Source organism: Eschscholzia californica, unplaced genomic scaffold (genome assembly GCF_041429995.1).
Source record: "Eschscholzia californica isolate CP2 unplaced genomic scaffold, dmEscCali1.0.p SCAF_3, whole genome shotgun sequence".
In the NCBI taxonomy this organism is placed as follows: domain Eukaryota; kingdom Viridiplantae; phylum Streptophyta; class Magnoliopsida; order Ranunculales; family Papaveraceae; genus Eschscholzia; species Eschscholzia californica.
This window is the reverse complement of record NW_028238420.1, coordinates 32,944,826-32,972,141: the sequence shown is the minus strand read 5'-3', so window position 1 is coordinate 32,972,141 and position 27,316 is coordinate 32,944,826. Positions and strand designations below refer to the sequence as shown.

Sequence of the window (27,316 nt, the reverse complement as noted above, 5' to 3'; positions counted from 1 at the left end):
AAAATGCTTTGATCTTCAATGGTGATGGTTTCTCTTTACCTTCTAAATCGTATTCTTTAATCGAGAGCGACATGAATCCAGGTGGAATTGAGTCTTGAAACGGTCGAATCATCAAATGAGTAAACATGGAATCAAAGGTAAGGGAATGAGTTAGAAATAGTTTTATAGATACAGAAATAGCCAATGGAAGAAGATGCAATGAAAAGAAGGGGAGATTTGCAGTTTGAACTCCCTTTCATATAATTGACTTGCTGTTTGGACTCCCTTTTTCCAGAGTTGCACTTTGGACTCCCTTTTTCTAGAAAAATAGTTAAATATAACAGCTCTAAATTACATGGGAGTGAAAGTACTATTTTACCCTAACCAAATGAAAATATCCCAAATATGATTTAACCCTCTATTTAACCTAACCTTATGTTGTTAACCCACAATAGGATTTCTTCCTTCAACTATTAACCCCTAAATCATTATCTTCAAATCCTCCCAACAAAACTTTCTCTCTCTAAAAATTTTCACTTTCTTTCTCTAAACTATTTCTGAGCTCATCACCATAACCATATGAAGTAAAAATTCTAACATAGAAATGAAGAAGAGTGGAAAATTTGGAGTAAGAAGCATCTACTTCTCTACTTCTCCTGATCATTCAAACAAACTCTCATCATCATCATCATCTCCATCACCATTTCCATTTCCACCATGAACAACTTCTTCGACTCCTCTTCACACATTTTCTGAATCAATAATGGAAAGAAATGGTTGAAATCATGATCGGGTAATGGAATCCAGATACTTGTTCTGGTTTTGCTAAAATTATTTATTTCATGATCGTCAAGAATCTAAAGAATTTTTTTAAGTAAGTTAAAGTTTTATAAAGTGCTAAGCTTTTTTCCTTAAGTGTGTTAAAGAATTTTTTAAGTGCTTTCAGAGAAATCGAGTGGTATTATTTCTAATTTTGAACACAATTTGAACGAATCGGACGATCCGGTCAGTGATTCAAATTACAGTCGGTTAGTGATTCAAATTACACTGAATTTGAACAAATCCATGAACGATCTATTGCCGTCAAGAAGAGGAGACGGCACTACTGTTTCTCCTCAATCGATTTGAAAGAATCTATTGCCGTCAACAAGAGGAGACGGTCATTCCTCCACTACCTGCAACCGCGACTTGGAAAATTTATCGCCGTCAACACCACAAGAACCGCCGTCATTTTCACATTGTGTCTCCAGTTTGAAAGAATTTCTAGAGAGAGAAAGAGGAAACACAGACAATATCTCATAATAAATCTAAGTGATATTTGGTCCAAAAGAGGCATTTGTGATCACTTTAAAGAATGTTACCAAACAAGAAATCATTTTCGCCCTTATCTGACATAGACATGATCAAGAAAGGAAAATTAATCAAATTTTCATCCAACACAAAAAGGAAACCAAATAAATTGTAAAGGGCCAGATTCTTCAACATTGGCAGAAAAAGAGCTAAAAAAAAAAGAGCTCTCTTGATATCAATAAGGTTGTAACAAACCCTATGATTTTGATATACATAGTTAAGTGAATAATTTAAAAAAAAACCTTCTCCAAGTGATTAGGGTTTGTGAAGAAGAAGAAGATGAGTTAAAGATGGAAGAAGAAGAAGAACAAGAGTTGAATAAACTAGGGGGTCTAAAGTGCAATATTGATTGTACAAGGGTAAACTGGAGATTATTTAAATTATAACTATAAAGACGGAATATTCCCGAGTGATTCCGTTAAAAGGGAGTCCAAAGTGCAACTCTGGAAAAAGGGAGTCCAAACAACAAGTCAATTATATGAAAGGGAGTCCAAACAGCAAATGTCCCGAAAAGAAGATGCAATGAAAATTAGTTACATCAAGTGTCATTGCCATGCGTGGTTAAGAAGACCTCCATCTTATACTTCCCATTGATGGCCTTTAACATTGCAAGACCTTGTTCTTTTGTCTCGTCCTTCAAAAATGCACATCGTGATTAAAAATAAGTGGGCACAACATTTGAAGTATAGACTGTTTCCACGATTGAAGCTATTGGTGGTGGTGGTTCTAGCGGATCTTGAGGTGGTGTTGTTGAGAAAGAGGAAGATGAGGAAAGATAAATTTGAAGGGATTGACATTATTTTGAGTTTGTTTCCGAGGGAGAAGGGACTGCAGTGGTTTAAAAACGAGAGCTTTAAATTGAGTAAATTGAGAGAGAGGGAGAATGAGTTTTAGAGATAGAGAACAAGAGGTGGGGGAATTAAGTGAGGGGTGTTCGGGTCGGTCGGTTCCGGACTCTAAATTCATCGGATCGGTCGGTTGCGAACATAAAACGTTGGTGACCACCTATTTACTCGGGCGGTCACGTTCAAGAATTATTTGTCAATTGACTGTCCAAGACAGTTTATTTTATCGGGCCAATCGGACACCAAACGATCTCGGTTCGGGCTTTCCAATTAAAATTTTGTAAAAAATTATAAATCATTTTCATTACTAGACAAACAAAACAACAAGTTACAAATCAAAAAAATTAACCAAAAAAACACAAATAATTATAAAAAAAGAATTTGATCATAATTTGGCAAGATATAATTAAGACGTGTGTTAATCCTTGAATTTACCTTCACAATCCCGATAATATACATTGTCTGACACTATAAGCGCCAAGAGAAAGCACATCCTTGGATAATATGTTGCTGATTCAAGGTTAGCTTCACGACAAAACCATATCAAACCATCAAAAATAGCATCAGATCAACATATTGACCTTGTTTACAAATAGGTAAATCTAAAATATGTCAAATTATGCAAGTGAACTATCAAAAGATGAATAACAAAAGATGCAGCAGTAGGCACTAGGCACCATTAAAATGTCACAAGTGTGGAAGTATGCAAATCAAATGTTATGGGACTGCATCCATGTCTGCATCATTGAATGCCATAACATCTTTTTTTTAACCAATGTCATAGCATCTTGGCAACATTCCAAATATAACAAGTACCTACAACATCACAAAACTCTTGGGTCCCCACGGTCATTCGGTCCATTTGAAACGGTCGGTCATTCGGTCAATTTGAACTGGTCAGTTAGCAGACGGTCTCCCGACATGAAATTTTGACCGAGACCGGCCCACCTACTCTTTCGGCACGGTCGGGTAGTGACCGTTTTAATCCCCGGGAGCGCACGAGACTTTTTTTCTCGGACGAACAGGCCTGGTAGCGGTCTATCAGATTTTCCTTTTTCCACCACTAAGGTGCTGTTTGTTTTTTTTTTGCTTCTAAATCTGAATTTGCTGAATCTGAATTTGCTGAACTGAATTTGCTGAATCTGAATTTACTGAATAATTTAACAAGTTAGCATGTTTGTTTTTCAATCTGAATTATTAGGTCTGAAATTGATTTTTTGACGGTTATACCCTTATTACATGTATTTGAAAAACAAAACCCAAACCCTAATTTTTAACCCTAATTTTTCTCACCCTTGTTGTTATAAAAATAAAGACAACCCTAAAACTGGTTATCTCTGCCGTCTCTCTCTTAAAGACCCTCTCTCTCAACAAAACCACCACCCCACCACCACCCTCTTGCATAAAAATTGAACCAAAGAAGGTAGTCAAGACAGCAAAAGTTATAGGTTTTCACACAACTTGAACCTCTTCATACTTCCACCACCCCCAGCCCTAGTGCCGCCGCCACCCCCAAAACGACCACCACCACATCTGTTTTAGCACAACCACCACCACATCTGTTTCAGTCACTCCATCTCCTCTGCCGCCGCCTATTGTTTCAATCGGGATTGGGATGGTGGGTTAGTCATCATGGGGATTGGGATGGATTCTATCTTTCTCGTTTTGGATTTGGAAGATTAATTGGCTAAAATTGAATCTTGTTAAGATGTATTGGTTTAGAGGATTGTGTGAATACAATTTTAGGTTTGTATAAAAGAAATTTACCCCTTCTGTTCTTACTGGCTTGGATTTGGTCAATTGAAAAACCAACACTTTTTTCCCCAAATCATCAGTCGTTCGAAAATTCAAGTAATGGAGATGTACAATATCTTAGTCAAGCTCTTGGATGGCAATACTGCAACCCTAAAATTCTCATCACCAGTAATCTCAGGCGAATCAATCAAAACCAGTCTCTACAAAATTACCCAAATCCCTATTCATCAGCAACGATTGGTAACAGGTACTAAACAGATCGACGACGAAACCCTAATCAAGGTTACTGATAATGGTAATGGAGGGTTCTTCACAGTTCAGCTCTTGTCACGTCTTCTTGGTGGTAAAGGAGGATTTGGGTCTCTTCTTCGTGGTGCGGCAACGAAAGCTGGACAGAAAAAAACCAATAATTTTAGGTTTGGGTGGTGGTGGTTTCAGTGGGTGGTTGTCTCATTGGTGGTGGTGGTTTCAGTGGGTGGTTTCAGTAGGTGGTGGTTGTCTCATTGGTGGTGGTGGTTGTCTCATTGGTGGTGGTGGTGGTGGCGGCTTTTTCGGTGGTGGCTTTCTCGGTGCTGAATAAATAAATACACAAAAATGTTTCTAAAATTTACGGGGGTATTAACGTAATCTGACGCATTTCAGCTATGGACTCTGGTTTTCAGACTTGTTGTGAAGTCTGAAAAATATGGGTTAGTTTTCAGCCAATTCAGACAATAGCCCAATTCAGACAATATTTCAGATTTTCTTAAATAACAAAAAACAAACATCTGAAATCTGAATTGATCTCAATTCAGATTTCAGATCTGAAAAATGAAAAAAACAAACAGCACCTAAGTGAGGGTGGCGAAGAAAAATTCGGAAAAGAAAAATTTAGGGAAGAAGACGAAAGAAAAGGAAGTTAAGAAAACTATTAATTTAAGATGAAGAGTAATTTTTTTGTTGAAAGATGAAGTGTAATTAGGAAAATAAAAAAATCAATTGTCAAAATTAACTAAAAAGGGAGTCATTTTTAAATTAATGAAAATTAAAGGCTACAAAAGAAGCTGGTCACAAACTAAGGGGCCAAAAAAGAAATAACCATTTTTTCAATTTGCCCATTTGGGGAAGGGAGAGTTTCAACTTCTCAAATCGACGGAAGCAAATGGAAGTGAGCAACGAGTACTAGGGTTTTATCTGCAATATTAACTTTCTCTCTCAAGGATTCAGTTGCTTTCAGTTTTGGAACACTCCAACGTAGGGATACTCAGATTTCTGGTGAGAACACACAATTCTTTATTCGCTGATTAGATTCTAACCACTTTGATGTGTAATTTGTAAACTGAAATCTGAATGGTCTGACTCATAAAGATCATTGATCCTTGTTCCTCAGATTTTAGATTTAATTTTGCCTTCCCTTTTAAGAAATTCATCAAGAAATTGATGAGTCTCTTTGAGAATTGTGGAGAATCTCCACTGGAGATGGTTTAGGTTGTACCCCAACTATTTGACAAAATTCCTCTTTTAAGCTTTTGTTTGGAGCCTACTTGAAGGTTAGAATTACAAATTAATGATTTCAGTGATTGATGTCATGATTGATGAACTATAATTCGTACTTTCTTAGTCGATGTTCGTTTGTCGGTTGATGGTTATGATTTACGAGTTATGATTCTTACTTTCTTGTAAGTTATGAATCTTAGATAAGTTCAAATTTTTGTGCAAAAGGAAAAAAAAGAGACCATTTTTGGGCGGTCATCAGGTTAATTCTTGTGAACTAATTAAATTTTGTAGTAAGAAATTTTACATAAATGAATTGCATTGTTAAGAAGATATTGTTATCACTCGAAATTATCTTTAAAGAACACTTTTACGTGTATGACACGCATCATAGGTAGAAACTTATTGTGACTTTTCGTTAAAAAATTTGGTTACTGTGAAGTTAAAGCTTAGCCTCGTCTAAGTTGAAATTTTGGCTCCACCCCTGTGCCAACTAGGGTTTCTTTAGTAATTCAACCTTTTTCTCTTGTGAGGGGTAGGATTCATAAATGGATCAATATTATCTGGTTTGGGTGTTTTAGTGGTTCATTTGAGGGTTTCACTTGATTTGGATTTTTCAATTATGTTTCAGAAACAAGTATTAGAAAAGATTAATGTGGAGGTCAATGAAGCCTTTTACTAGCTAATACTCTAAAATTGTTGTTGACGTATTAATTACATATGAATTTGTTGTTTCCTATCTGTTCGTTAAAATTTTACAACCAAATTATGTTATATAGTTTGCTGAGAAACAAAGATTCTAGCATAATCTCTTTAATTTGATGAAGAACTAAGATATTCAAATCTATAACTGTTTGCTTCTTCACTTCTCAATAAGAAAACACTTAATTGGAGAAAGATGAGAATGCTGTTTGAGATACAGTCTTGCTTGCCTTCGCCGGAAAAAAAAGGATCGTCTTATTACTATATTAGTGGATTATTATTTCCCGAAAATAGACTCAATGTGGAGTATCTATAATCCTTCCTTCTTTGTTATTAATCTTTTTCATTTCATGTTTGAAATTTTAACTGAGAATTGATTTTGGAGTTTTCGTGGAGATGGGTTTCAAGTATTTGTACCTTTATATTTATAGCATCTCTAGTGGAAAAAGTGCAAAATGGCAACTCTCTATTTAGCTTTGCAGCATGAGGAACTTGTGCAAGACAGTTATCATTTCTAAATTCGCTTTCTAGATAATAGAAAGTATATATTTAAAACTGCTACTTTTTTACTTGAGCCTATCAGAGACACGATTGATTTCTAAGGAAATAACTTTGAAGCTACTACAGAGGCGAAACACTTCTGAAAGGAAGTATCTTGTTTTCTCTTCTCATGCAGGAATATATAGACGGACTTCCTAGTGTTAACACCAGAAACAGGAGAAAGAGTTCATGTCCTTTTAAACCTAAAAATGTCGTCATTTTCGTCTTCAAGGTGTTTAGCCAGAAGGCTACTAACCCTAAAATCCGCATTTCTTCATCCAACTTCGTTGCTATTCTCATCTTCGTTTCCACATCTTCGCGAACCTTCCGCACCGCCTCAAAATGATCGCAGGACTTCCACAGTATCTTCTCGGGGTTTCTGCTCGCGACCATTGAATCTTGACGAGACACAGGTTCCAGCCCCTGTAGATTATAGGTGCGTAAAATTATGAACGAATAGGGTTGTTGATTTTGCAGTTCATCAAGCGCTACCAATATCGATTTTCTCTAACATATGGTTAATGCTGGAAGTGCAGTTCGCTATTACAGGAGGATGAATTCCATAGGATAGCAGACACCACAATTGAGAATCTTCAGGAGAAACTTGAGGTAATGAACGTTTCATTTTTTTTGAAGAATGTATTAATGTAGAGTTGGTCGGGAATCACCTAATTATCCTTTTCTCCAACACATAAGTGCATAACTTTTGGTACATCTGGATATATTTGCATTTTCGCCCTCAAGTTTAGGGAAGTTTTTTCCTCTTCCCCATTTTTTTTACTTTTGAGTTTTTTGCCAAACTCTTGTTCTTTGCTCCGTATCATGTAATGATAGTTGCTAAAGTTTTGCTGTCTGACAGGAATATGGAGACGATATCCAAATTGATGGCTTTGATGTAGATTACGGGGTGAGAAAAATTGATTGTGTATATATATAGAAACATATTTCTAAAATCTGTTTTATTGTGTAATATTGAATTTAGCGAGAGCGTGCTTATTTATGTGGCAGAACCAAGTCTTAACCTTGAAGCTCGGCAGCTTGGGCACGTACGTCTTGAACAAGCAAACACCAAATAGGCAGATTTGGTTGTCTTCCCCTCTGAGGTACTTATCGAATAATTAGATCTGAAATGCTAAACCGAAAATAACCGAATGATATTTTTCTGAACTTTTTAATGTGGTGCTTTAACATATCAATCAGTAGTTGAGTAACGTTTTGATTGGATAATTAGCAAGTTACGTGATGTTTTTGTTTTTTTCTCTGACTGAATCAAATGAAACCAAAGTCAACCCGGATCAGCCATTAAGACGAGTTAGATAAAACAAACGTTTTGAAATCTGACTTGAGTCAATTTGGTCCCCGAATCACATATCAGATCCTACTTTGAACAAAAACGAACACTACCCTTGTGGATTCACTGGTTGATGCGTACTCCTTCAAAGCTACTTCGTCCCTTATATTCTCTTGATTTTGAATCCCATACATGTTTTAAACTCATTGCCAACTCTACTTCTGAAAATATCTATTTTATTTACATCAACCTTTGGTTTGGTGGCTTCTTAGTGTCTAATCAATTTGGTCCCATACATGTTTGAAGGTGATCTTAAGGGCTGTTGTCTGTCATTGACTATTTTGTGTAGCAGAAGCTAATTTCCTATATTAGTAGTCACTGTTATTATTATCAACCTTTGGTTTGGTGGCTTCTTAGTGTCTAATCTAAATTAAGAAATGTGTGTGTTTTTTTGTTTCAGTGGTCCATCAAGGTTTGATTGGGAAAGTAGTAGTCAAGCTTGGGTTTATCGGCGGACTAAAGCTAACTTATTGGAACTTCTAGAGAGAGAAGTAGAGCAACTCTGTGGTAAACCCATCAATCTGTCCTAAACTTTTGTTAACCTAATGAGCGTTTAGTCGATTATATTCGACCGTCACTTTTAAAGTGTTATATTATGAAATGTTACTTCATATGTTGAATGTTCCCCTTCAGGTTCATTGTATTTCAGTTTTGAGATTATGAAAAAGAAACTTCATTGAACTGCGGATGAGGTGTATTCCCAAAGTCTAACCCACACTGGAACAATTCATAACTGACTAAATTCTAACATGGATTAAGCTAAAAGTAGATACTGTCATTAGGGAGGACAAGAACCCAGACAAGGATAATGAACAAAAAAAAACGAACATCAGAGATGCATTTACGTGGTTAGGTCGTAACTCGTAAACACCTACTCCATGTTGAAAATGCTGAGATGATTTCACTATATAAGAACAAAGTTATAGACGTTTCTGAAGAGCTTCTGATCTATAACTTTGGCACGCTGAAGTCCGCTTTTTCTCTCTTCCTCTCCCTGAATGACAGCCGTTTGTGAGACTAGGGCTACAAAAATGTAAGCTCTACCCATTGACCTAAAAGGTTATTTAAGACACTGTTTCAACATTTAAGCGCAAAAGCAAGTGATAGCCTAAAGGAGAGGGTTTCAAAAGTTCAAAACCCTAGGTAGAGAACTATGATATCTATAGATAAATCCCTTACCTTGCTAAATAGTGGTCCATGTTTACCAACCAAACCTCCTTTGAATAGTCACATTTGCACGCCACCGATGAAAATATCGGTATGATTGGGTTGATAAAAAAAGAAATAACTGATTAGTCCCACTCAAATTAAGCAAAAAAAAGAACAAAGTAAACCAATATGCCAATATGGATAAGAAATTCTTCGTAGATACGTCGGTCTATGACATTTCTTCATCTCAAGTGGTCACGTAAAAATAAAATAAAAATGACGTCAACAGCAGGGTTCGAACCTGCGCGGGCGAAGCCCAACAGATTTCAAGTCTGTCTCCTTAACCACTCGGACATATTGACTTGTTGTTATAAGGTTTCTACTATTCTTATAAATACTTAATCTTTCCAATGCTTCAACTTAAGAATATTGAGATATGAACATATCACAAAAGTCCTGTGAATTTTTAGACTTTTCATTTATCATTCCCATCAAATTAAAGCTTGCTGGTTCCATCAACACTTCATCGTGTCAGACAGTAGATGAGGGGGGAGCTTTCACCACACAACAAGCTAGTCAATCAGCCAAGTTTACCGAAGGATAATCATTGAAGGAGATTAGCAAAGCTCACTCAGCTTGCTCGCATTTTATACTGTATTTCAGATCATGCTCCGTTTTAGAGTTTTTTTCTTTTTTTTTGTACATAGGCAACGTAGCACCTTAGGAGATAAGCTTGCGAAGTCTAAGCAAGACCTGTTAATGCTCACTCAATACTTCGGTTCAATCTTCCTGATGACCAGAGGCGGAGCGAGGGACGGGTTGAAAACTAGAAATAATCTCAAAAAATAATGTGGCCGGGCACGAACTCGTGACCACCAGGTTTCAAGCTAATTTTTGTCACAGATTTTACCTCTAGGCTAAAGATCTTCATGTGAACAAAACTACCACTTACCTTTATTATCCAATTACACCCGGGCTGCAGTCCGGCCCCCTGCTGATGACCCTCTTTACTCCGACTTGATCTTTTTTGTTTAACCAACGATGAATTTTAATTAGATCAAAAAATTTTGAAGCTTTTGCTTAACCTTTGAATGTATACTTAGATTGCTTAGTTCGAATTATTTGTCATTGTGAACTAAACTGAAGCTAATTCAAGTGGCTAAATGGAGTTTTGGTTCATGAGAAAGAGATTTTAACTCCCGCGGAGTCACACGCCGTCGAACCTGAACTCATGTGCCCTAAATGGTTCATGTTAAGCTATTACTTCTTTTGATTTTGGAACAAAAAAACTCTAAAACAACTTGTGAACTGCTTAGAAAAAATCGCATATGTTTCTATCTATTGTCTAAGTAGTCTCTCTGTCTCATTTCGTTTGATCTTTTGGAAAATAATACACGGATAGGAAGTCCGGAGCCGACAGCACTAACCTAACCCATAAGTCCTACAGCCTACAGGCTAGGTCCCTCGGACAGACACGAAAATTATTCGGAAATTGGGCATACCATAATTGCGATTATATGGAAGAAAGTGATATTAATTTAAGTACTTATTTAACAACAATTTAATCCTATCATCGTTTCATGAATCATAAACAGATTAGAGAGAGAGAGAGACAATAATTAAGTTTGGAATTCTTTTTGCAAAGCTTGTTCTAACAATCTCTCAGATTCTTCCATCAAATCAGGACTTAATCTAAACATCAAAACACAAAATTCCATTTGATTAAGAGCTCCATCACCATCCATATCTCCTTCTCTCAACATACTCTTCAATTCTTCATCACTCAATCCTTGTAAACCTAATAAACTTGAATTTCTCTTCAAACTCTCAAATGTGATCATACCCTTTTCTCTATCCATTAATAATTGAAACCCATTACAGAGTTCACTAATTAAACCTTCTCCACCTAATTTATCAGCCATTGTAGGCAAGTAATCTTCAAAATCAAGGGTTTTCATTGCTGCCATGTTTAGATCTTTAATTTGTAGATAGAGAAACAAGAGAATCAATCAGAATTCAGATGGGTTGGGATGAATGGGGAGGAGGGTATAAGTAGGAGAGAAAGAGAGAGAGAGATGTGGTTTCAAGGAAAGAGAGAAGAAATCAAAATGGGTAATCTCAAGGATGCCAACCAAAGTACAGTTTTTTGCTTCGGCAATGGTGCAAACTTGTAGTTTCTTGAGGGTTTCCGAGAAGATTGTTGGAGGGTATAACTGGAAACATAATGTTGGAAAGTGGGGAACGTATCGATGTTATTACTCTCCTTGTCAGATTCGGTGGGTGGTTTTTTCAATGCAACAAACGTCTGATGGTTAATTTATTTTAGTTGACGAAATTGGCCTTGAATTCTGGACGGTGAACCAAGGCCATTTTGACTTTTCGGAAGTGGCTCTCAAATTCTCAATTTCGTGATCCATTTCATATTTGAGAATTTATCTTCTATCTACTTGTTAACTATTAGTACTTTACTTCATTCATACCTCTGAAGACGAAATTATAAATATGGATTCCAACTCCAGTGTAAATTGAATCTATATAATCTTCGAGTTTTTAGAGTAGACCTATAACTAACCGGTCAAACAGTAGTTTAGAATTGACACACATAGATAAGGAAATAAACATGTGAGTAAATGCTATTCTAACAAATTGGTGAAGGACCTATCATTTTGAAGGTCTTCCATTAGAGATTAACAATGAATTTGAAGAACATTCTCGAATGACATAGGTCTGGTAGATTATATCAAGTAAGAATTTAAGCTTATTAGTTTTGGGTTTTTCTTCCGCAGAGGCGACCTGAGTCCAAAGCCACCAAAGCGACTGTTTTAGGTCCAACATAATAAAAAACTTCACGTTTTGGGTTTTGTATAGTCGTTTCGAAATAACAATTTTATTCTAAACAAACTTATTAGGATGATTTAAGTTGTGGCTCTGTTGTTAGCTGTTGCGAGTCTAGTTTATTTGTAAGAGTTTAAGGGTTCAAATCCTCCCTTAAACACTAAATATTTTTTTTTCTAACATGCGTTACATGAGACCCCTACCTGCATGACAAATCAAGGAAAAGAACCACATATTATTGCTCCACGCTGTAATCTTTTCACAATCTCCAATTGATTATGCTATGTCTCCATTTTTATATGTTATTATGCGACAAAACTAAACCACCCATCACTTTTTTTAGAAGTCTCCAATTAGAATATGTAATGATTCTGAAGTACGATTCCTATCAAAAGTGGGTTTTAGTAGGAATCATGAATCCTTGGTCTATTTGGCTACCACGAATCCTAGGACTCTTGAATCTTAAGGATTCCTAATTTCAAAATTTGTATTGGACCAAAATTCCACCCTACCCCCTGGGATTTGTTAGGATTTTCGATTAATTATCCAAATTCCAAACTTAAAATCAACAAAAAATATTTCCTTCGACAAAATCATTATTTTTCCAAAAAAATAGTTTTTTCTCTGAAAATCTTTTTTTTTCCGGAAATCATTTTTTTCCCGAAAATTAAATTTTTCCCCAAAAATCATTTCTTCTTCAAAATATTAATTTTTTCAAAAATCATTTTTTTCCCGAAAATCAATTTTTTGAAGTTTTTCTCAAAATCTGATATTTCCTCGAATGAAACGATATTTGCAAAAACGAGTTTCGAGAACAAGGTTTATTCAATATTTTGTTTCTAAAGAAACGTTTAAAAATACTCAAATAATAATAAATCATAAGATTCTTATTAGTTGCCAAACAAACCAAAAAGTATTACTTAGATTCATGAATCCGTGGAATCATGAATTCTAAATGTAAGTTTTACTCCAAAACCCTAATTTTATTTCAATCAAATAATTTTGAGATTACAACTTTATATTTATACTAATAGAGAGATTAATCTGTTATTATAACAGATTTAGTTCTAATAACAGAATTTAGTACTTTAACTAACAAAGTTAGTTAATAACAACTTCTTGATATTTGTAGGTTGACTGTGGCTGCCTCCAGACATTAGTTGTGACTGCCTCCAGAATGTGTTGGGCTTTGACCTTTGACTGAGTATTATAGACTTGACCCAAAGTCAAGTTAGTCAGACTATATAAAGTTGTAAATGTTTTTCTCTTCTCAAACCCTAGCCGTTCTCTAATACGAAAAACCCTAGAACTATCTTCGTCTTCATCCTTCGTCTTCATCCTTTACTGTTAACAGCCCCCCTCAAACCGATGGAGAAGATGAAAGATGAACCATCAGTTTGTCTCTTAAGTGAGTAAAGGTTTCAAATGATAAACCCTTAGTGAATATATCCGCAAGCTGCTCCTTTGTAGAGATGTGTTGAATAGAAATCGATCCACCAGAAACCAGATCTCGAACGTAATGGAAATCGACTTCAATGTGTTTAGTGCGAGCGTGAAAGATGGGGTTGGAAGCAAGATACTTAGCACTGAGATTGTCACAGAACAGAAGATAGGGTTTGGATAATGGACATCGCAGCTCGTCCATGAGGTATGAAACCCAAACTAACTCAGTAGCTGTTGTAGACAATGATTTATATTCTGCTTCAGTAGACGATTTAGCGACAGTAGCTTGTTTCTTTGAACTCCATGAGATGAGACTCGAGCCCAAAAACACACAGAAACCCCCTGTAGACCTTCTCGAGTCAGGACACCCGACCCAATCTGAATCTGAGTAGGCTGAGAGACAAGTAAGATCACCAGGAGAGAGACAAATCCCTGAACCCATGGACCCTTTTAAGTATCTTAAGATCTTTTTCACAATGACTAAATGGGTTGTAGTAGGTTTATGCATAAATTGTGCTGTGTAATTTACTGCATATGAAATGTCTGGTCTTGTCAAAGTTAGATATTGAAGTGCCCCAACCAGACTCCTATACTCAGTAGGACTTGAAAGTTCATCACCATCTATAAGAGAAACCCTTTGACCACTAGAAACAGGCAACTTAGATGGTTTTGAGTCTAATAAGGAGGCTTTCTGCAATAATTGTAGTGTATACTTCTTCTGAGTAAGTAGCATACCTGAAGTCTCTGAATTTTTACATACTTCAATGCCTAGGAAATAGGCCAGAGAACCTAAGTCCTTCATTTTGAAAGACCCACTGAGATCACTTATGAGCATGTCTATCATAGAAATAGAACTTCCTGTAAGAATGATATCATCTACATATAGTAGAAGAACCAGCATATCTTTACCCTTGTGTAAGACAAACATTGAGTGTGATCAGTCCTGCTCTTATGAAAACCATATTGATATAAGAATGTTGCAAATCTATTGAACCAAGCTCTTGGGGCTTGCTTAAGACCATAGAGGGCTTTGTGAAGGTGACACACATAAGACTCTTTGTCTTTTTGAACAAATCCAGGTGGCTGAACCATATAAACTGCCTCTTCTAGAATGCCATGAAGAAAGGCATTTGACACATCTAATTGCCTGATGTGCCAAGAATTTGTGACTGCCATTGTTAGTATAATCCTTATAGTTGTTGCCTTGACAACAGGACTAAAGGTTTCTGCAAAATCAATACCTTCTTGTTGATGGAAACCTTTTGCTACTAACCTAGCTTTGTATCTCTCAATGGATCCATCACTTTTCTGTTTGAGCTTGTAGACCCATTTACAGCCTAGTACATTCATGGAATGATCATAAGGAACAAGTGACCATGTTTTATTTTGCTGTAATGCTAAGTATTCATCATTCATGGCCTCACACCATTCTTTATGCTTAGCTGCTTCTTTATAAGAAGTGGGTTCTATAGGTAATTGAAGAATGGATAGATAGGCTACATTAAGAGAGTGAGGTGATGAGTAGTGAGCCACAAAATCTGTAGGTAATTGTTTATGTTTGATAATACCATTTCTTCCTCTAGTTATGATTTGCTCAGTTTGAGGTTGAACTTGTGAGATAGCTGGTGAACTAACAGATATGTTAGGTGTCCCTATCTCAGAAGAAGACAACTCCCTTGTATCTGAAATAGCTGGTGGGCTAGGAACAGACCTAGATGAACCTATTTCAGGTGTTAAGGACTGAGTGGTGATAAGAGAGGGCAGAGGTATTGAAATAAAAGGCTCTGAACTCTGATCACAACTAGACTTGTTCTTATTGATGTTGGTATAAGGAAAATTACCTTCATCAAAAGTGACATGTCTGGATATATACAATCTTTTGGTAATAGGATCATAGCACCTATATCCCTTGTGCTCATGACTATAACCCAAAAAGACACATTTGACACTTTTAGGACTGAGTTTATCCTTTCTTAGTTCACCCAAGTGTGGGTAGCAAGCACACCCAAAGGTCTTGAAGTTTGAATAATCAGGAACAACATGAAATAAGACTTCAAAAGGTGATAAACCTTGAAGAGTTGGTGTTGGTAGTCTGTTTATTATGTAAACTGCAGTATTGAATGCATCAAACCATAATATTTTTGGTAATGAACAGTGAAAAGAGAGAGTGTTACCTAGCTCAGTGATATGTCTATGTTTTCTCTCTGCTTTCCCATTCTGTTGGGGAGTATAAGGGCAGGAGCTCCTGAAAATAATACCATTGGAGTCCAAAAAAGACCTGAAATCCCCTTTTTGTAATTCTGGTGCACCATCAGATTGGAAATATACAATCTTTACTTTGAGTAGGTTCTCATTTGTAGATTTGAAGTGTGTAAAACACTTTACACTGTCAGACCTCACTTTCATTGGATAAATCCAACTATACTTGCTGAAATCATCTAAGAATAATATGTAATATCTAGCACCATTTGGAGTAGCAATAGGGGCTGGACCCCAAATATCACAATGAACTAAGTGTAGAGGGGTATTTGTAGTGGTTTTTGATGATTCAAAAGGGAGACATTTACTCTTTCCCAATTCACATGAGTTACAAAATGATTTATCACTAGTATTAGAAATAAGTATCTTATCTTCTTTATGCAACTGTTTTATAACCCCATGATGAGTATGACCAAGTCTTGCATGCCAAACATCAAAAGTAGAAGCAACTTGAGCCATATGAGCAACTAAAGGTCTGCTGTGAGTTAAATTCTGCTGAACTTCTATAGGATAAAGGTTATTCTTAACTGGTCCTTCTGCTAGGATCTTTTTGGACCATATATCCTTAATACTATACCCCCAAGGCATGAATTCTACTGAAACTGAGTTGTCTTTTGTGAATTTTGATATTGAAAGTAAGTTTCTTTTCAGATTAGGTACACATAGTACTTTATTTAGATCAAAAACACAATTGGAAGTTAATAGTTTTGAAGTACCTGTACTTTCAATTGGCAAAAACTTGCCACTTCCAACCATTACTGCTTCAGACCCTTTGTAAAGTTGAGGTGACATTATGTTGGCAGCAGTATGAGTCATATGACTGCTAGCCCCTGTGTCTGCTAGCCATGCTCTTTCTTTGATTATGGTATTGTCTGAAATATTGCTAGTAGTATAACACTTTTCAGAAAATATGTCTCTATCATCATCAAAGTATTCACAATCATGAAATATATCCTCATAATCATCACTGATAATTGCAGTATGACACTCCTGAAATTCATCATCCTCATCACTTATAGCATAATTATGAACAATTGCATTGTTACACTCTAGTAAAGACTCTTCTTCATAGGGATATGACTTAGAATCTGCATGAATACCATCATCATCATGAACTGATTGTTGCTGATTTTCTTCTGAGTAATAACCAGCTTGAGGCCTATTTTGTCTATATCTGAAATAACAGACCCCAGCAGAATGACCCCATCTCTTACAGATCCCACAAGGGACTGTTGAGAAATCAAAGTCATCTGCCTTTTGGTTCTTATATTGGGTACTTTGATTTCCTGAATTCTGATTATCTTTCTTTGAAACAGCTTGGTTTCTATAAAAGGTAGGTGAAGGTTTGATTTTCTGACCTTGTTTATAGTTTGACCTGTTAACATAGTAAACTTCATGAGATGAATCCTTTGTGGATAACCACTGTTCATGTTGTATAAGCCTTGACTTGAGTTGTGCTAGAGACAAGATCTCATTATTAGCTCTCAAGGCAATAACAAATTGATCATAATCTGATGATACATGAATAGCAATTCGAACCAATTCAGACTCATCTACTTTATCATGAACAGATAATAAAGAATCAGATAGATGCTTGATTTCTCTTAGGTATTCTGCTATAGAAGCATCACCCTTTTTTAGATTTTGAAGTTTTCTTCTAAGTTGATCCTTTCTAGATTCTAAACCCTCATTATTTGTGAGATCTAAATACTGCCATATCTCTTTAGCTGTTTGAAGACCATAGATATCAAAGTAAATTGATTTGGATAATGTGCTTTTGAGATATGATTTGACAAAACTTTCCTTACTCCTCCATTGCTGAAAATCTGGGTTGATTTGTTCAACTCCATGAATGAATTTCAGCTGAGGTGGTTCTTCAATTGAACCATTAACAAAACCTATGAGCTCATAGGTATTTAACATTGTTTCAACTTGGTCTCTCCACATAAGATAGTTGGAGTCATCCAACTTTTCAGTAATGAAACTTGTGACTGCTGAGATTGGAGGGAGATTACCTTGGTTTGCGGAAGCCATGAAAGTGCTTGGTGATCTTGACGAAAAAACAGTAAGTTTCCTTGATAATTACTTCTGAATTTTGCTGAATTTGTATTGTAGTAACTAATTTTAATCTTCTTTCTATCTTGAATGTTTGATTTTGCGAGAAAATGATGTTAAATGTTGATGATTGTTCTTGAGTTTTGGAAGAAAAACTTGATGAAGACCTAGCCTGAAACTGATACCATGTAAGTTTTACTCCAAAACCCTAATTTTATTTCAATCAAATAATTTTGAGATTACAACTTTATATTTATACTAATAGAGAGATTAATCTGTTATTATAACAGATTTAGTTCTAATAACAGAATTTAGTACTTTAACTAACAAAGTTAGTTAATAACAACTTCTTGATATTTGTAGGTTGACTGTGGCTGCCTCCAGACATTAGTTGTGACTGCCTCCAGAATGTGTTGGGCTTTGACCTTTGACTGAGTATTATAGACTTGACCCAAAGTCAAGTTAGTCAGACTATATAAAGTTGTAAATGTTTTTCTCTTCTCAAACCCTAGCCGTTCTCTAATACGAAAAACCCTAGAACTATCTTCGTCTTCATCCTTCGTCTTCATCCTTTACTGTTAACACTAAAGACTCATGAATCCGTGAATTCATGATTCCGTCGTCCAAACACACCATTAATACATTTGCCAAGTTTCTACTATACACAACAACAAAAACTGACTATATATCAAATATATAGTAATACAAATATACAGTAATGGGCCGACAACTCGCCTAAAGAAATAAACACCGTACATGAGCATCTATCAATTCTTAAACATGTCGTAATTGATGTTTATGAACGATTAAAGAATTTGGATTCTTTTGGATTTGGTTAGAAATTTTATGCTTGTTTAATCCACACAACTACATTTGGTCGGGTTAAGCAAGAAACTCTCATGTGAATTAATTGTTATTTTTTTTAGTCAAATGCAGTTTACTAATAATAGTGCCTCAACAGGGAAACGTTACGTAACCAGGCGGGAATTTGTGAAAAAATTTAACCGAGGAGCAGTTGTTTGTAATTTTCGGTTGGATCAAAGCTTGAGCTGCTAGGTTGTGTGTCATTTGATTTGAGTTTCTTCTCCAGACCGCGTATGATACCTCAACCCTTGCCACGAAGCTGCTCGAGATCTAGGAGAGGCCTCCATGGAACCATGGGAAATTTATTTGAAAAGAAAGCTAATAAAAGCCTAGAATCCCCTCCAATAAGTACCTATATATGTCGAGTTCTTCTCCTAAGTCGAACCCTAATCCAAAACAAACCATCTAGTTGTGGAGAGGCGACTGTGGAGTGAAACTGAGACTTTGTGCCCAAAATGCCGCCATGAGAGTCCATCGCCATCACCTCAACATCTGCACGATCATCTTTGAAAGCACCATCCACGTTTATTTTGATCCATTCAGTTGGGGGAGGTAGTCAAGTGCCTTCCTGCACCATATTTGAAGGAAAAGATGGGTTAGACAAGAAATGGGGCACAAATTTTAGTTCGGTTTTCTATTCCACTAACATCGTTGTAGATTAAGAGGTTTTTCGTTGGGTCCATGGGTTTTAAGTCCAAAATAAAGTTCAAAAAGGATTTAAGGTCCAATCTTCTCAAAAAATGGGTTTTTAGTCCTTTTCCGTTTTGGAAGAAACATTGTTGATACATAATGTGTTATGTATGACACATATAAAAAAAATTAAATAAAGTATGAAACTTTAACAATAAATAACAGGTAATTTATGAAACAAAACAAGAAACAATAAGCAGAAAAACACACTAACTTTGACATATATACATACTTTAACTAATTTGGACTAAATATCCATTATGATTATTATTTTGACTTAAAATCCTATATTAATATTAGGGTGGACTAAATGTGTGTTTAGGGGTAGATTTTTTGGACTAGGAACCCAAAATTTCTTTTTCGTTTAAATTTTAGTTCGATCTACGTAAATTGTTGTCTGATGTCACACGAAACCGATCGAAAATCTAGACGCACTAGCACCAAATGATATTAAAATAGGCAAAAAAAGTGCTATCACGTCTAGGTTTTTCCTCGGTCCATGTGACATTAGACGAGAATTTATATCCAACTATTTCTGGAAATGTTATCTCCTTCAATGGATCTCATAAATGATAATGAAATTAATGTTGTTTAATCGAACTTATTAAATAAATTGGGAGTTGTCAAATTCAAATTTAAGGTGTCAAGAGAGGTTGAGGTTGGAGCTGAATTTTTGGAGCTAAGCTGGGACTGAAAATTTTAGGTAAAAAAATAGGTTTTAGGTAAAAAAATAGGTGTCAAGAAAGAGTTATGACAGACTGAGATTGGAGTTGCTCTTAGAGAGTGAAAGAATTATAGATGGAATCATGGAGAGGAAATTGGAGAGGCAAAAAGAGTTACATAGAGATTGGTAAGGGTAAAGAGAGCCTTAAGAGGTGTGCAAAGGCTTTTGTTAGAGAAAGAGTTATGAGAGAGTGTGTAAGACTTGGAATGAGAAACAGAGTTTGATAGGGAGTTGGAGATAGAAATCAGTAAGAGAGGGGTTTTATATCTTTAAAATTTCTTCACCCAACAATATCATATCCAAATTAATTTGAGATTTACACAAAAGTTGTTCCAACATTATTATTACGAAATTATTTTCAGACAAAAACCACAACCAATTTTGGTCTCTACATCAACAACTGCATGGACATTATTATATGATTATATTGAGCAATTTTAAACACAGTAATGCGTCATTAAGAGAAAGTGTAAGATGATTATATTGAGCAATTTTAGAAAGCAACATTGGCTATATTGCCCAATGTTTAGTACATTATTACATGTTTTAGGAGTAACTTTATGGTGTAGGCAGTGGTCAACACCCAAACAAAATATTATATACAATGCAAAAACTTGGGGTACTACTTACCATCATTGTCATTTTCTGTAACAGTCGTGAGATTGCATCTATTGTATTCGGTTTTAACAAATATACCACTAACAAAAATCAAAGGGTGACAGTTGTAGCCTGAATATGCTCCGAAAGCAATAGATATCCTTACAGAGCGTGGCAACTCAACTTCAAATCAATGTGACTATTTGTAATGCGTTTTGATTATTAAAAACAATTAGAAAAAGTAGACAATATAACAAATAAATTTATTTTTATCTATCAAATATAAGAGCATTTCTAGTAAGATACAACTCTAATGAGCAATGTCTAAAAGACATTAATAAATCACTAAAGATGAGAGATAAATCAGACAAATATAATGCGAAGTGTCTTTAAAATTTCGGTACGCAAAAATGTAGAATTAAGCTGGAAATAAAATACCAAAATACTATAACTTATGGAATCAAACTACGGATGAACTCCCTCTATGCCCAAAGAGCATTGCCTTCACTTAGGCGTCCCCAGTTGCCACTACCTTAGCCCAAATGAGATAAAAAAAATTCTGGGACGACCATCTAATTGCAAAATCCTACGAAACGAACCCAGGTTGAAACAAATTAGCATATTATAAAGGAAGGCTGGAAGGAGATTTGATGCTATTTTGGAGTAAATTCATTTCTTACTCATTCATAATAAAATAAAGTCTAATGAGCATTGTAAAAAAGACTTCACTAAAGCAAAAGAATAATATCTCTCAACAAAAAAAAAAAAGCAAAAGAATAATATGAAGTGCTTTTGAATTTCTCTGCTAGAAAAAGGTGAAGTAAAGTATAGAAAGATGAAATAAAGATTGTCAGAAGTGGGATTTGAACCCACGCCCTCGTAAGAGGACCAGAACTTGAGTCTGGCGCCTTAGACCACTCGGCCATCCTGACTTGTTGGTTATAACTATGTTGGAAATAATACAAGGAGTAGTTGAAGTTATCAAAATTTATCTAACTTTCCTAATATATAAAATGGTTTTTAGAAAGCACGCATATTTGGCTTTTTGCTATATTGTGGCTATTGAAAATACAGCCGTGATGCAATGCCCGACCATTATCCCGGCCCAATCCTGGCCGGGGTATGTGGCCGGCTGAGATTTAGAGAGAGAATTTATGTCATTTTCTCTCTCTAAATCTCAGCCGGCCACATAACTCGGCCAGGACTTTCTCTTTCTAAATCACAGCCGGCCACATACCCCGGCCGGGATTGGGTCGGGATAGTGGCCGGGCATTGTGTCATTTTCTTTGAAAATATTGAACACATCTCTCTGTAATAAAAAGAAAAAAAGGGAAAAAATCGGATCGAGTGAACATAAGCACAGTCTAGAATTCATGTGATTCTCTCATGCTGTATAGATGCTACTCCCATAAGTGTGTAAATGGGAGATGATTATTCAAGAAAATGCTTTAAAAAGTTCAAACATATCCATGATTGTGTGGAATTGTTTGGGTTTGGGATATAGGGTTTAGAGAGTAGTGGATGGGTGTTTAGCTAACCACCACAACCAAAAAACCCTTAAAAGGAAGTGATAGTTATGGTATCAAATAATATGCTTTGAAATGCTTCCCCATATAGTACCACTTCCAATTTGTATATCACTAATAATTCCCATTCACCTACCAAAGCTTTTTTTTGCATGACATGTTTCATTAACATTTATTCAATATTATACCAGATTAGGGTCGGCAAAAGGGTCTAAAAATCTGAAACCCGACCTTAACCGACCGGTACGAGAGGACCAGACGCCCGAGATAGACCCGGCTCGGGCGTACCCGACCCGAAACACCGATCGGGCGTGGGCGGGATACCGGTAAGGTCTCTTACTCGAGGCCCGCTCCATTACGACCGTTCGATATTGAACCGCAGCCCGCCCGCCCGCCCGATGATCCACCGAACCGCCCGACCGCACGTGAGATAATATGATCCAACGGCTGAGCATCACCAGCCGTTGGATCATAAATATCTTCTCTATAAATAGGGTTTAAAACCCTTATTCCATTCTTTACAAACCCTAGCAGACAAGCCTCACCGCCTCCATCCAACTCCCACTGTCCTCCACCGACCGTCGTCATCCACCCCAGCAGAAACCCATCACTGTCCTCCACTACTCTTGCTCCTTGAATGCAACAATGGTAAGTAATATCTAACAACACTCTCTAATATAGATTATAGACTCTTTAATATGTTATTTCTGTTTTTTCTAAATGATTCAAAATGATCCCAAAGATGATATTTGGCTGATACACCGATGATATGAGGTGTTTTGATGCTTTAGAATATCACTTTAGGTGATTAACTCTAAATCTCTAATAGACTAAGACTTTGTTATTTCTATTTTTTCAAAATGATCCTAAAGATGTATATTCGGCTGATACACCGATGATATGAGGTGTTTTGATGCTTTATAATATCACTTTAGGTGATTATTACTGTTATTTGAAGAATATTTGATTTTATGATTCATGAATCATGATGATTTATTTATTTTTCAGACAAGTAATTATATTAGAAAAGTTTTTTTATTGTTATAAAAGATGAATAAACATCTTTGAAACAAATCTACTTTTGATCCGTAGATCTATTTCAGAGATGAAAGGAAATTAGGATGTTTTTCATAAATAATTATTAACAACATATCTATTTTTAGAAATTAAGAATTTTTTGTATTAAAATGAAAATATTTTTTTAAATGATTAACATTGTAATGAAATTAATTTTTTTTTGTTAAAAGATGATTCAAATCTATATAATAAAATAGGTGGATGGGTGCTGACTGGACAAACCCATGGATAAGTCCAGCCGTCTGTCCCACATCAGCGCTATCATCACGGTTAGATTGAGTCACTCGTATCACCAGGGCGCTTATAGCCACATCTCTTCTCACGGGAAAGACGCATCTCTTTTCATGGACACATCTCTTCTCACTTTCCTCTGTTAAAGAATTTGAAACAACTTCTCTGCTTAAGAATTTGAAACAAGTTCATGCCCTGATTATTTCCTCTTTCAAGTTCAGTTCTTTCCCATATCATCTCCCCCCACAATCACCTCTTTACCAAATCTTCCATGAAGATTTCCGTTAGACACTTTCTCTGTAAATCTTTCTCGGCAATGAACTCTCCGTCTTCCCCCATTATAGCTTTTCAACTTCCTCTTAATTATCAAACTTTGATTTTCTTCGTCAACTATTTCCCTTCTTGCGTGTGTCTTCCCACTTGCAATGGAGATTACAGGTGTGTTTTGCTCTTCGAATTATCAACCATGGTTAAGGTTTCATTTAGAAATTGTCTATTGTTGGGGTTTTATGTTTTATTACAGGTTTTGTGCTTTTCTGGTTTTGGTTTTACTGTCAGGGCTTTTGGGTTTTGGGAATTTTTTATTACGAATTTGATTTAGGTTTATCTCATTTTGGGTATTTTGATCTTCATGGTTGTCCAATTTAGCTTGCATATATTTGATCAAGTTGCCTAATTTTAATGTACATGGCATATTAATTGGACTCGGCACACCAAATTAGGTTTATCTCTTATGCTTAAATGTTTAATTATCTTCCTGTTTTGGCTATGAAATTTATCTTCCTCTTTTAGCTATGAAAAAGTTACACCGATGACATTTCAATATAGGGTCATTTTTTTCTATCTGTATACATATCATGAACAACGATATAACAATATCAAACGTGTTGGGAATTACATGTATTTAACACATATCCTTATCATGTTACTAGTGTTGTAAGCGGAATCTCAATCATCATATGATTAAAACTAAGTTTTCTAGGATCACATACATGAACTAATCAATGAACTAGAAGAAAGAAGAGTATCTGGATTCGCTTTCCCACTAACTAAATCTCGACTAGTATTCAGAAGATATAGAGTTTCAAGTGTAGCTCCTCTACTTGAGACACCGAATGTATAACTTGAACTCCCTTCTTTCAGTCAGCTAGGACCTTCTTGAAGGTTGAGATGAAGAACTCCTTCTTCTAGACTTGATAGATAGATTGAGAACTTTTTCTCTAAAATTTCCTCTCTCCAATAATTGTGTGAAGAGAGGGATTTCCTTCTAAGAAATTTCCACACCTTTTCTGAACTCTAAATTGGTCCTTATATAAGCATTACCTTAGTAGAGTTCTACTCAAATAAGGAATCCTAAAAAGTCTCTTAGAAAAGATAAACACAAAAAGAGTTTAATTCTTCTAGGATTCCCTAATTAAGATAAACCCTAATTAGGGTTTCCCCTTTAGTGTGGTCGGCCACAACAGCTCCTTATGGGCTTGTTTTGGCCGGCCCACTTCTCTTATATGGCCGGCCAAGGGAATCCCTTACTGTGCTTTTGTCTTTTCGGCCTTCTCTTTCGAGCCCGATTCTTTTCTATCTTGTAAGTATCATCACACTGGATCATATTCATCCATATACTAGTTCCCATCAGTCTATTCTCACTGTTCAAGTTATCATTCTTATGTGTAACCCGTTGTAGGATCCAGTCTATGTTAGCCGCGGATAACCGAAGTGATCCGACAATCATAAGCGGCTTCTAGCTAAGCATTACGACTCCTAATTGAACCAGATTGATTGATCTTCCGAATAAGGTCATCATTATCCTATAAGCCAAATCGTACGCATTGCATCTTGGTCGAAGGACACTCCTTCGGAAGGTTATACCTTCAGACCTTTAGGATATCTTTCTATCAGGAAGGTCATACCTTCAGACTTAGAATATATCTCCTTCAAAACAATAGTTGGAAAAGGGTTAAAAATTACTACCACGGTCGACCATCTTGGAGGGGTTCAAGTACATCTTGATATAGACTAGCATAGAAATAAACTACAACGTCCATTCTTTTTAGCTTGCCAGTATTCAAATTCACATGAATAGTAATTAGATTCATTTTCCTCAGTTTCTCGTTTTCCCTTCCTTTTTCGAACGCACTTCGGTATTCATATAATTATAGATATTTATGGTTCTCTTAGATGTATGAATTCCATTATAACCGGGACATTAAGGATAAAATAGGTTTTCATTAAAAACTTCTTTTTCCCGTTTCCTCAATCCTTAAAATCTTTTTTTGTACCTCGCTGACATAGTTCAATCAATGTAATCGTTGTCTTATAAATAACACATATGAATTATAAACCAAAATTCTAAAGGAAAGATCAGATCTAACCAACCCCTTACAGGATCATCAAAAACATGATAGATTTGGATATGTTTCTTGCATGGGCAATTTTCTACAATATTATCTCATCCATGTAAGCCTAAAATTTGAATTTGATACGGTCTTTTTTAAGTAATATTTGAAAATCAATGTGAACATTGTCTTCACTGCTGCTAACAATTTCTAAAGAGCCGGGTTTCTTACAATATGTGGAGTTATTAGTCCATGCATAGCAGTATTTTTCAGTGTCAGAAACATTATTGGTTTATTTTCAGAATTCAACTATTACAATTAACTGTCCATTCTATTGAAAAATGAACGAATTCAAGATAGGTGCATCTCATTTAAACTTTCTTCCCTGTTACGATGTGTCTTTTAGCCTTACTTTCTTTCCTTTGTTTACATGTGTCTGGAAAATGTGTTAGACAAGTCCTAATTCGAAATAGGTGCGTTTCAATTCATTGGTGTTCCTTATTTATTTACAACTATCTGATTAGACCCTTGCAGCGTTGTTCACAGTTTACCTACATAACCTGACTTTGTATGAACTATGGTACGTTACTTTGTGGTTAGTAACATGGGCAGTGTCTTATCATCCATAATGTTGGAATTACAGAGTTTACAAGATTCTTGTATTCTACTGACAGGCCTAACCGATTACTAAATCATATAAATTCGCACAAACTACATCAATACGCAATGTAATTAGCATCCTATGAAGACTTCTTCTCAATAAACCTTAAATCAAAAGTTTCCTCAACTTCAATGGTTTACTACACTCACTCACAAATCATTTACTTCTATAAAAAATCGACTTCCCTTGATATTTTACACTTTACTATTTTCTAATTACCATATAGAATAAAATAACCCACTCATCGCAAGTATGTGAGAATAACAGAATTAATGCTCTCTTGATGTTTTCCACCTTAAGGTGTATTTTTTAATCATCTTATGTAAACAATCATTCTCCAATTTATGACATCAGATACAAAGAATGAATTTAGCTACAATCGTGGATCCTGCTAGGAAGACACCAATTCGGGCACATAATCCTTATCAAAGGAACTACACAAATGCAAAAAGCTATTAGCAAGACAACTCCTTCAATTATGATCTCCAAATGTTTGTAGTATCGTTACTGAATACTGACAGACCAACTTTAGGTTCTATTGTTGTCAATTCTTTTGGTTGTTTCCATATACCTCTGATAAAAATTACTCTACAACTTGATGTTGCTTCCAAGCCTTGTAAAATATTCAACTGCATACACGTTATTTCCACTTACCATCTGGTTTCCCACTATCTCGATGTCAGCTCGATTATGCTTATATCATTTGAAAACAAAAATTTAGATAGACAGACTAAATTTTTTCCAAACATCATAAACCCCCACAATTTTATCTTCTAAAAATTCAGAGAAGTGCAATGGGGTAATTTGTGTTTGTGTAGGTTGAGCATGAGGTAGATGTATCTAACTAAGCTCTTACATTTATAACTTCTGAAGATCG

General features: G+C 35.7%; 2 protein-coding genes and 2 non-coding genes across 5 annotated transcripts; 1 reads left to right on the top strand and 3 right to left on the bottom strand.

The window, feature by feature from the left end:
* The first annotated feature begins 4,944 nt into the window (after positions 1 to 4,944).
* Positions 4,945 to 8,676, top strand: FH (frataxin-like protein). Of its 2 annotated transcripts, none has more exons than XM_086669403.1 (6): positions 4,945 to 5,183; positions 6,781 to 7,080; positions 7,181 to 7,253; positions 7,504 to 7,551; positions 7,653 to 7,747; positions 8,396 to 8,676. In XM_086669403.1, exons 2-6 carry the CDS (start codon positions 6,854 to 6,856, stop codon positions 8,523 to 8,525), a joined length of 573 nt encoding a protein of 190 aa, XP_086525529.1. In that variant the 5' UTR covers positions 4,945 to 5,183; positions 6,781 to 6,853; the 3' UTR covers positions 8,526 to 8,676. The 2 variants fall into 2 exon arrangements, with proteins under 2 accessions (XP_086525529.1, XP_086525530.1); XM_086669404.1 differs by having other exon boundaries at positions 5,042 to 5,493; positions 5,593 to 7,080.
* A 748-nt stretch (positions 8,677 to 9,424) lies between these two features.
* TRNAS-UGA (transfer RNA serine (anticodon UGA)) lies at positions 9,425 to 9,506 on the bottom strand. Its single transcript has one exon. It is a non-coding gene; the product is annotated as a tRNA-Ser (tRNA).
* Positions 9,507 to 10,763: 1,257 nt separating this feature from the next.
* LOC147549651 (Calcium-binding EF-hand family protein) lies at positions 10,764 to 11,111 on the bottom strand. Its single transcript, XM_086668360.1, has one exon. The coding sequence runs from the start codon at positions 11,109 to 11,111 to the stop codon at positions 10,764 to 10,766; it is 348 nt and encodes a 115-aa protein (XP_086524486.1).
* A 10,348-nt stretch (positions 11,112 to 21,459) lies between these two features.
* TRNAL-CAA (transfer RNA leucine (anticodon CAA)) lies at positions 21,460 to 21,543 on the bottom strand. The gene has a single exon. It is a non-coding gene; the product is annotated as a tRNA-Leu (tRNA).
* Positions 21,544 to 27,316: the final 5,773 nt, after the last annotated feature.

Bases quoted from the DNA above. Each gene is read 5' to 3' on its own strand.
- FH (XM_086669403.1), top strand. From the start codon at position 6,854: ATGTCGTCATTTTCGTCTTCAAGGTGTTTAGCCAGAAGGCTACTAACC. The intron at 7,081-7,180 runs GTGCGTAAAATT...CTGGAAGTGCAG, and splicing joins CCAGCCCCTGTAGATTATAG to TTCGCTATTACAGGAGGATG. The intron at 7,552-7,652 runs GTGAGAAAAATT...TTTATGTGGCAG, and splicing joins GCTTTGATGTAGATTACGGG to AACCAAGTCTTAACCTTGAA.
- LOC147549651 (XM_086668360.1), bottom strand. From the start codon at position 11,111: ATGGCAGCAATGAAAACCCTTGATTTTGAAGATTACTTGCCTACAATG.